The sequence below is a fragment of the Lotus japonicus genome, chromosome 5, assembly GCF_012489685.1.
Source record: "Lotus japonicus ecotype B-129 chromosome 5, LjGifu_v1.2".
Lineage (NCBI taxonomy): Eukaryota > Viridiplantae > Streptophyta > Magnoliopsida > Fabales > Fabaceae > Lotus > Lotus japonicus.
The window spans coordinates 12631601-12642144 of NC_080045.1; the positions used below are offsets into that span (position 1 = coordinate 12631601).

Consider the following 10544-nt stretch of genomic DNA (forward strand, 5'->3'; position numbering starts at 1 on the left):
TTTAGATGTTGGAGATGTTCAAGCTGTTTTCAATTATTGTAAAGGAAAACAGGTTGAAAATTCTAACTTTTTCTTTCAAATTCAATGCGATGAAGATTCTCAAATGGTAAATTTTTTCTGGGTAGATGCAAGATCAAGATGCATACTAGCAACTTGGTGATGTCATAACTTTTGATACCACGTACAAAACTAACAAGTATAGTATGCCTTTTGCCCCATATACTGGATTGAATAATCACTACCAGCCAATTTTATTCGGTTGTACTTTATTGCAAGATGAGACAGAGGCTTCATTTACATGGTTGTTTGAAACTTGACAACAGGCAATGGATGGTAAAAAAACCTATATCTATCATAACTGATCAGGATTTGGCTATGAAAGCTGCTTTGGCAAAAGTATTTCCTGAAACTCGTCATCGCCTTTGTTTGTGGAACATCAGAAAGAAGTTTCCTTTGGTTCGGGTTTACGGTAAAGGAAACTTCTTTCTGATGTTCCCCAAACAAAGGCGACAACGAGTTTCAGGAAATACTTTTGCCAAAGTAGATTTCATAGCCAAATCCTGATCAGTTATGATAGATATAGGTTTTTTACCATCCATTGCCTCTAGCCAAGTTTCAAACAATCATGTAAAAGAAGCATCTGTCTCATCTTGCAATAAAGCACAACCGAATAAAGTTGTCTGGTAGTGATTATTCAATCCAATAAATGGGGCAAAAGGCATACTATACTTGTTAGTTTTGTACGTGGTATCAAAAGTTATGACATCACCAAATTGCTGGTATCCTAATCTTGATCTTGCATCTACCAGAAAAAATTTATCATTTGAGAATCTTCATCGCATTGAATTTGAAAGAAAAAGTTAGAATTTTCAACCTGTTTTCGTTTACAATAATTGAAAACAGCTTGAGCATCTCCAACATCTAAATTCTTCCTTCAAAGATTTCTAATATGATTCCAACAATCTCTATCTCTAAAGACTCACTACTATTGAAAATGGACGCAACCTTCCCCGTGGGCATCCCTTCTTTCTCAAAATTTTCAACAAGGCTCTTTGCAGCAACACTCATCTTTTTATGAGACCTCAAGTAAGACACATTTTTGGGGCTAACCATGACATGATTATGATCATCGTTAAAAGATTTTATAATCCAATTACCTCTTATCGTGCCTCTTGAAAGTTGAAACAATAAGAGAAGCTTGATAGTCAGTTCGAGATGTCGAACACTTTCTTTTACTTTGACCCTTACTCGCATGAACTTCTTCATTACCACAACTTTTCACTTTGTATCTACCTTCTCTACAACATACCAAAACTGCTCTTTTTGGTTTAGTTGAACGCATATGCGTACTCCGAAACCTCTATTCATAGCAAATGAATTGTAGAAGTCTCTAACCATTTCAATTGTCTCAAACTCCATTCCAATAGAAGGCTTGGCACTAAGACCATCACATACATGAGGATCATTGAGGATAATATTTTCATTACTTATTTCTGTTTCTCCGAACACATTGTCATCTGCTTCAAGGTCTTGTAATGCACAATCATTAGAAGTTGTAGCATTGACATCCATTTTAGTTCTAGAAATATTTTTTTTTAAATGAAAACACAATAAAAGAGATTAAATCATTTTAAAGAAGTAACAAGAGTGTATGAGATCTAGCAAACACATCATACCCATTAAATAAAACAATCAACATGATAATTATGTTATGCCTTTTGACAGGGAAACGAGAGTGTATGAGATCAGAGGTATGCAATCCATAAAGAAAGCAAGGGAAATTTCCAATGGAAATTGAAAAAAAGAAAGAAAAAAAAAACTGATGAACAAGCAAATTGAAACCCCAATTCCATGCACAATAAGTCATGCACTTGAACCCTCAAACCCACAGCCAAATGAGCAAACGAACAAATTAAATCAAGCAGCAGCACCACCCACACGGGTTTAATATTGCAGAGTGACTTACATGAATCAATTGATTGTCAAGGATTCATTCAAGTCAAAGGTATAAAATACTGAGAGATAGAATCACTAATTCTTGCACCCTCTCCACAAATAGAATCACTCTGTATAATGTAAATTCTGAGATGATGAAGAAATACCTTAAGAGGAGAAGAGGCACTGAGAAAACTTGTTTCGTTATATCACGGCCGGCCTAAGGGTCAAGCAACCAAAGCAAGAGCTTTAGGCCTAAAAAAAATAAATTTACTAAGTAAAAAAGGCCTCCAAATTTTTTTTACTAAGCAAAAAAAGGCCCCAAAAATTTTAATAAATAAATATATTTTAGGTAAATAGGCCTCACTTTAAAATTTGTTTTAGGCCTCGTTTAGTGTTGGGCCGGCCTTGCGTTATTATTTTAATATAATCAAACGGTTGAGATTGGGAGTAGGTTTTTTAATTAACTGTGGAGTTGGAGTTAACAAATCCCTCGTCATTTTATATAACTCCCATTTTGACAATATATTCATTAATTATATCTACTCCCCTTTTGTCCTTAATAGAAAGGATTTTTTTTTGGTACAAGGGAAGAAAATAATAAAAAGGAAATAAAAGAGAGTCTCTTGTGTTGCTTCTGAAGAAAACTTTCATGTACTGCATTCCTACATTAATTTTTTTTTTCTCAATTGCTTGTCTGAAATCATGGTGACTCTCAGTAGGAGATACAAATGATGTTTAATCCTTTTCCTTAATTTCCAGAGCTTGTTGGTGTTGGTGTTGGCTTCAAAATTCTCTTCATGCTTGTTATAATTCTTCCTTTCATCTCAAGATAAACCACATACGTTTTAGAAATTTTTAGGATAAGCTTTCAATGTTGCATATAGAACACGACTTTTAGATTTTCAAGGTATAGCAAGTAATCACACTTACAATTACAGATTCGGTTCTACCAAGAATTACAATTCATGATGCTTCTTTGGTGGCTTCCCAAATAGACAATCAAATTATTTCTCAAAGAAATGCATCATGCTTACACAGGACTATGTAGACCTCAAGGAATCTATAGAAAGATATATATGTACATCAATCACATAAATCAAAACAGTAGTCTCTGACTCAGAATTCTCTTCATGTGTCCAAGGAGTGAGTCCTTAGAAATGGAAAAAAGATCAATTTTGTCTGACATAAAAACTAAAAAGATACTTCTCTTTGTCAAGAGAGATTGGGTTAAGGCATCAAGCCAAACCAAATAGTACATACAAAGCAAATGGTAATCAAACCTTAACTAAGAGCAATACATCTCAGCACCGCAAATACTCGAAAAAATTCAAGCTCGCTTACTCTAATCAACTTCAACATCACATACCAGGAAAAGAAAAAAACACATTCAGATCAGGATGCTTCCAAGCCTCCACTTTTGATTCTAACTTCAACATCTTTTTTGTCTCGTAGGATGGCCTGAGACAACCATTTAGCTAAGATCGAGAAGGAACTAGTTACTAGATATCTAGAATAAGAATGCAGGATGATGTCTAGATGAGAAACCCTTCTTTTCCATGTTTAGAACCACTATAAGCGTCTAACTCTGTCCCAACTTTATGGAAATGCATGGAGGCCTTCGACTAGATCCGTTGCAAAGAAATTTCACACTACAAGATTCCTTACCATCTACAGATGTTAAACTTGACTACATTGTGAATTTGTTTTTGTTTCCACCATTGACTGCATGAGGTCTAACTTAAGCATAGGTCTCATGTTCGAGGGGTTAAACGATTAATGTCAACTCACAAATGCTCAATGTGCTCAAACTTGACTATATACAATATATACTTATATCTACAGCTAGAGAAAAGTTTATGAGGACAGTTTTCAAGCAAAATCTTGAATAAGTGTTCTATTAGCTCATTTGGGCAGGGGTGACTCCTCTATTACTTTCAGTATGTTGAGGATCAGCCTGAGCTTGATGAGTGGCTGCAGATGATTGCTCGGGCGGTACCACAGCCTCTTGCAAACCGCTCTGTCGATTCAACTGGGCAGCAAGCCATCTTTCCCTCCACTTCAAAATCTCCATAAGAACAGAAGCTCCAAACATAACAGCTCCAAACCCAGAAAATGTAGCTAGTAGGATAGCTATAACAGCCTGCATATGAGCCTGCCATTCCAAATTAATGTATTAAAATGTTTGATATTAGACAGATCTTGATATGCAAATTCCGAACAATCGTTTACTGATTCATTGAGAAAACCAACATTTGAAACCACAAGCAAGCTACTTTTAAGTACATTTTCATGAGGAAGTTCGTGTTTGGATCAACGTTGTCAGAATTGATTTTGGTAAAAATGAGTTAAAAGTGAAGTCATTTTTATTTGGATACACTTATGGGAAAAATTATTTCTATAGAGTAATGTTGCGAAATCCAATCATAAAATCCCACAAATAATAAAGTTCACCTCAGTAACTACTCTCTCTAATCTCTCTTCAGAATTGAGTTTGCGACTAAAGTCAATTTTCTAAGTCGATTGTCATGCATTTATATAACTGTCTAAAAGTAATACTGGTCAATTAGAATTGATTATAAGACTCTCAAGCATGGGACCAAACACACAGGAAGACGAGTAAATAGAGAAGGGGGCTGAAAAGATACAAAAAACAGAAAATGTACCATAACTATGGTTGCAAAAAAGAATCTCTTACCAATGAATAGAAAAGATGTGCAGCCAGAGCCACCAGACCAAACTGAGCAGTTGCATAAAACCAAACATGTTTTCTCCTCACTAAGAAAATTTTGGAGGAATTAATGTAAATTGTATAATACCATAGGAGGAATTCAAGTACACATTGAACAGAAGTAGAAAAAAACCTAACCCATTGTTGTAGCGGTCATGCTCGCAAGAAGACCAAGTATACAAGAAAATGGGAGAGACATAGCAATAGCACTAGATCCCATCTTTGAAACCTGTCCATCGATAAAATTGGAAATTCATATGGCTAAAGGGAATGCTATCTACAAGAGAAGCTGAACTTACAAGAAGCTGCTCAAGAAAACAAAAGTAAGCCAGCATGTTGACAATGACAAGAATGGGGGCATCCTGCAAAACCCTGTAGAAGTTTTGTATCAGTAATGTTGTATCAGAACAAGGATTTGGGTTACCAGCAGTCAGAGAAATCCTACATTCATGAAGTCAAGAAATATGCACTGTTTGATCAAGATCGGTCGGCTCATATATTTTATGAAGATCGGTCGGTAGAAATTAGCTTAAGATTTTAGCTGTCCGATCTTTGATACAACAGCTCAGATTCTGACTGTGAATTTAGGAATTCTTTGACTACACAGAATCCAAATTCGTCAGCATAAGGGATCAGAAAAGCTTGAACTTGAAGTCCTTTATATGCCAAACTAAACTGATGTATAGTCTATTAGTATAACAAATCATCAGTAGTTTTTATTATGAGTTTATAACGCTTATGCAGAAGCTTGTAAGTTGTCAATGAAATACGGCCTAAAGTTCGTAACCATAAAATCATCGCTAGAAAGTCTAGAAAGTTTTCCAAAACCAAAATAACTAGTCAAGTACAAGAATAATTTGCCCTTGCCTGTATTGAGAAGTCTCTGCTAGCTGACCTCTGCTCCCTAGAACAGTTTGAACTCGTAAAAGAGTGACGGGTAGGTTCTTAACTTCTTGCTTGCAAACATCACATGTTCTGTTACCTTTAATCCTAAACCATTTAACTGCACATTCTTGGTGTGCCAGTGAAAGCTCACCTTTGCAGCTGCACTCCAATTTAAAAGTATTAGCACCTTCTCCCAGTTCAACCATACAAATTCTACAAACAGCTTCTTCTTCAGGAATATCTTCACCGCCATCCTCATTTTCAACTGACCACAATACTCAGATGCACTTGTTGGTTATTGAAAGAATTAATCTAGAGGTTTAAACCAATAAATAAATGATATATGTGGAAATTAGCAGCATTACCAAAGTCAGTTTAATCCTAAAAAATAAGTTTATGTAAATTAAACCAGAGAAGATATTGCAACTCCACTATGAATGAGAGAACAATATATTTGACTTGGATTGAATCCTCTAAAGTGAGGGACTCGCTTTGGAGGGTAAAGTGCAATCACAACCCTTGATCGACTCAGTTGAGATAGCGGTAATACACTTATTCATGTATAACAAACTGATGTTCTTTAACTTTTAACCATTGGTTTTTCAATTAAGGGTTGTGGTTGCTTGCTTTGCCCTCTAAAGTGACTCTTCAATTTCTCTTCAATTTTAGAAGAGTCAAATCCATATAATTTTAGTGAGGACAAGTAAAATATTGTTAAAGATTCTAAGGTTGACAAATCTTTTATAAAACAAATATGATAAATAGCTCTTACCAGCATCATCAGTTGGAGATTTGGTAGATGTTGTTGTGGCAATTTTCTCATCGATTCGTGGCGTGGTCGGAATTACACGAAACTTTGCGCCTACAGGTGTGGTATTACCTTCTTCTGTAAATGAAGGAACTGACCGGGAACGATGAATTGGTAATTGCACTCCTTTCTCCTGTAAAATGAGGGAAGAAGTATATATCAGATACAATCATGTAGGTGTATAACAAATTATCCTGAAGATAGATAAATGTCTAATGGTGATTTTGAGAAGCACAAAAGCATTTTCCTTATCAAGCTGAAGTGATGCAGACTTAAAAGTAACTTGAAGAAAGGGATAAAGCATTGACTGGCCAGAATTAAAAAGATGGATCTCTTGAAGAAAACCATTTAGTTCATTGAGCTCTATGATTTAAGCTAATATTTTACACAATTATCATCAGATGGATGTATGTGGACCCCATAATAAAATAGAGAGTGAATAGTCACTATAGTTCATGGAGGATATAATTTAAGTCCGTCACTTTCGTCCCTTACTAAGGAAATAGGCAAAGTAGTTCCTGAAAGATGAAACCAAATTTAATTTTAGTCTTCGAGGACTAAAATGGATGGTCACTTTTCATCTTTCAAGGATTATATTAATCATGATTTTCATCTTTCAATGACTAAATTGATTGCATTTTATCTTTGCCTATTTCCATCTTTTAGGGACTAAGTTTTAGGGACAAAATGACTATCTAAAATAGAAAATATTGTTTCCATGTTACTCAATCCTGGTTTCTTCAGCGACCAATAAAACAGTTTACAGTCTTATAGACAATAAATGCATACAGTTAAATCAGAAAACTTGGTTTCAAGAATACAAGGCTAGGTTAAAACAACTATGATAATTACAATGTCACATATTGCAAAAACTGCAGTTACTCACAACAGTTGTTGCTAGATAAGCCATGTTGCCTCCATGTAAAGACCCTGGATGTGAATGAGCAATTGGTGTTGCAGGTAAGGACGACGTGGTAGTTTTGGTACGAGATAATGTCCTTGAAAGAAAAGGTTTTTTTGGTGCAGAACCTTCAAGTGCTAGGAATGCAGCTTTTTCAATATCTGAACTTGTGTTGAGAAATTTAAAGCTGAGTTTGGGAAGAAAGGTTTTAATTGTTGATCTACTTTTCGATGAGGAAGGACCAGGAGATTCATTGGCTCTGGAAAAACCAGGACTTAGACAAGGGGGAAATATCACTCTTCTTGGAGATGGAGTTGGAGGTATGTCTATTCTCAAATAATCTTCTCTTGCTTCCTCTTGAGTTATTGTAGGTATCTCCAATATAATGTTAGGCCTTGTCTCATATTGTCCACTTGTGAGTTCCTCAGTTATTTCAGGTGACACTAGATCCTATATATGAAGAACAAAAAAACCACAACTATATAAGAATGAAGTTTATTCATTAAGCTACAAAGTAATAAATCTTATAGTGAGCAAATATTTCAGAAATTGAGTTGGAGGATGCTTAAATTCGGTTCAATCAATTGAAGTTATCTTCACTAGATATATACATCATTAATAACCTCCACCTACAAAAAATGAAAATAAAAACTTGTTGCAGAGAGTAGTGGTTAGAAACTGTAATGATACTATTTTTTTTTTTCTCTACCTCTCTCTTCTATCATATATCACATCAATTAGTTCACTCTCTTCTCTTCCTTTCTCATCCTCATCCTCAGTGTTTGTTGGATGTCTGTACTATCCAGATTTCTACAAATCATTTTCTGGTTACAAAAATGATGTCTTTGACTGCATAGGGAGATGTACAAAGTAGATGAGAAAGAACGTCATGTGATTTATGATGATGTCACTGTTTGGATAACATCACAGAGAGGCTGGGAGAGGCAGAATCATTCAAGTCGGCAATTAAATGGCATTCATTGAAATTGTTGAAGCTTTCATGAATCTAGTTATGGAGCCCCATCTTCCATAGTCACAAGCAACAACACTAATAAAAAAACTTTAAGTTTTTCATGCTTTGTTGATTCTTATCAAGTAACTCAGTTTGGTGAGAATTCCCCCCAATTTTTCTAGAGTATTTTTAGAACAAATGACAAGGTATCTAAATTTGAAGAGTCATGACTTATTAGGAAATTTTGGAGTCAAAAGTTTATGTCAAATAGATTTATCCAATTGCCAATTAACAAAGATTGAACTTGAAATCTAAGAGTTAGAGAATTCAGAGAGCCTGAAACATTTCAGCATGATACAAATTATGAAGCAGGGCAACATTGCTATGGTAAAGTTTCAGGGATATTTAAACCTCTAAAATCTACCTAATTTCTGGAGCAATTTGCAAAACCGAATTCTCAACCTTTAGTAAGATATCAATTACTATCTCTGCTAAAATTTCAAGATGCCAATATGGCAGGCTTTCCTATAAAACATGTAAAGTCAATGCATACAAAGAATACCCACAAGCTTCAGATGAAGAAAACAAATATTCAACTTCAAGTGTGTTAATCAAAAGTATGATAAAGAATAGAAGCATTAGAAGCACCTTCTGAATTTGGATATCAACTTTATCTTCAATGGTGCCAGCGCCTTGGTTATTATTATCCTTGGAAAAGTTTGCACCTTCAGTTGCCATAGTCAATGGGGAACCCACCAAACCAAAGAGGAAAAGCTGCACAAGTTTGAGCTGAAAATTGGAAACTGAGACACTTTTTTAAATTTTTGGAAAGAAATTAGATGAAACCTTCCCTTGATCATGGGAGCTGGAAATTCGCTGGAGAGAAGCAAAGACAGTATATAGCAAGTAGTGGAGAAGAGAGACACCATGGAAACAGCTTATGGAATAAGCATGAAGCTGACATGATACATGTTTTCTCAATTAAATACAAAATACAAGTCTTGCATCATATATAATACATGGTTAGGCATTTTTATGTGCAATAAATATATTCACTACCGGGCAATCATGTCTAGTTAGGAACATTCATATCATGATGAGATTAGCTTTCTGAGGGAGTTTTTTTTTTCTTTTTTTCCTTTCATTTATAAGACTTGAATCCGAAATTTTATTTAACGAAATATTTGTCATATTTGACATTTGGGCGGCTATAACATCACTCTCATGATTTTGTTATATATTTACATTTGGTGCTCAAAGTCAAATTAGGAAATTGAGAACACTCACTCACTTGTTATATTGCATCAATCTTTAAAATATTTACCATTAATAAAATAAAGCAAGCTAGCCTACCTTACCAGCTTATTCTATTTATTAGTCAACATCCTTTTATTTTATCCAGCCACTCTATAATGACGCGCTAACCTCCAAAGTTTTGCCTTGTGTAGCTGTTAAAATAAACAGTAGTATATGATATTTGTTTATTGCATATTTCAGAATCTTTCGTTAATTGTGTTTAATTTTCATAGTGTATTCTTATGTTTATTAAAGGCATGAAGCCAAATTCAGGTATAGGGTGAAGAAGCCAAAGTTTAATTTATTCTAAGGTTTTTGTTATTAGAGGTTTTCGTGATGTGGATTTGAAAGAAATCTATTTTGTGACCTTCAGGTAGTGGACCATCCCCTGCAAAAAAAGATTGTCTTATATTTCAGAAACCAACTAGGGAGATCCTCACACTTGCTTCTTTTTGTTTTTGTCTTATTATTACAATTTGTGAAGTTAAAAAATTATAAATCATTATGTATAATTGCAAGATGGTGCGCTTGACAAACCAGCTAGAGATTGTCATTATCGAAACCACCAATGTTAGTATTAATGGCTTGTTTTACATGGAGTGAAATTTAGAAAGAGAAGATATTATTGGTGCAATGTTCATCTGCTTGAATGAAAGAAAATTTTGGGGTGTATAAATTACAAATGAAAAGTTTGGCTCAAATATTTCATCGTCCAATAACATTGAAGATAAGTGAGTTAAAATTTATATATTTTATTTATTAATTTATTTATAAAAAATCATATTAATAATTGAGTTGTGGGTTAGTAACCCACATGTGTCATTTAGACAACCCTTCGAAAATTAGTATGTTCCCATTCTCAAAATAATTATGTCATAGTCTCCGAACGATAGCTCAAGTGATAAGTGTGAATGACATATGAATTGGGTAGGGGAGGTCCAAGAATCAATCCCTAGCAGAGTGCAATTTATCTTTCCGATGTAAAAAATAATAATAATTATGCCATAATCAATATCAATCAATATATATTAGAAAA

At 34.5% G+C, this 10544-nt stretch overlaps 1 protein-coding gene across 1 annotated transcript; it reads right to left on the bottom strand.

Moving 5' to 3' along the window:
• Window positions 1-3030: 3030 nt before the first annotated feature.
• Window positions 3031-9205, bottom strand: LOC130717653 (uncharacterized). Its single transcript, XM_057567978.1, has 8 exons — window positions 8861-9205; window positions 7246-7710; window positions 6324-6492; window positions 5534-5816; window positions 4966-5038; window positions 4805-4895; window positions 4634-4713; window positions 3031-4090 (listed from the first exon to the last, which is right to left on the bottom strand). Exons 1-8 carry the CDS (start codon window positions 8948-8950, stop codon window positions 3836-3838), a joined length of 1506 nt encoding a protein of 501 aa, XP_057423961.1. The 5' UTR covers window positions 8951-9205; the 3' UTR covers window positions 3031-3835.
• Window positions 9206-10544: the final 1339 nt, after the last annotated feature.

Excerpts from the sequence above, each read along its gene's own strand:
- LOC130717653 (XM_057567978.1), bottom strand. The coding sequence starts at position 8,950 with ATGGCAACTGAAGGTGCAAACTTTTCCAAGGATAATAATAACCAAGGC. Across the intron at positions 4,714-4,804 it reads CATGACCGCTACAACAATGG|TGAGGAGAAAACATGTTTGG; the intron begins GTTAGGTTTTTT and ends AAATTTTCTTAG. Across the intron at positions 4,091-4,633 it reads CACATCTTTTCTATTCATTG|GCTCATATGCAGGCTGTTAT; the intron begins GTAAGAGATTCT and ends TTGGAATGGCAG.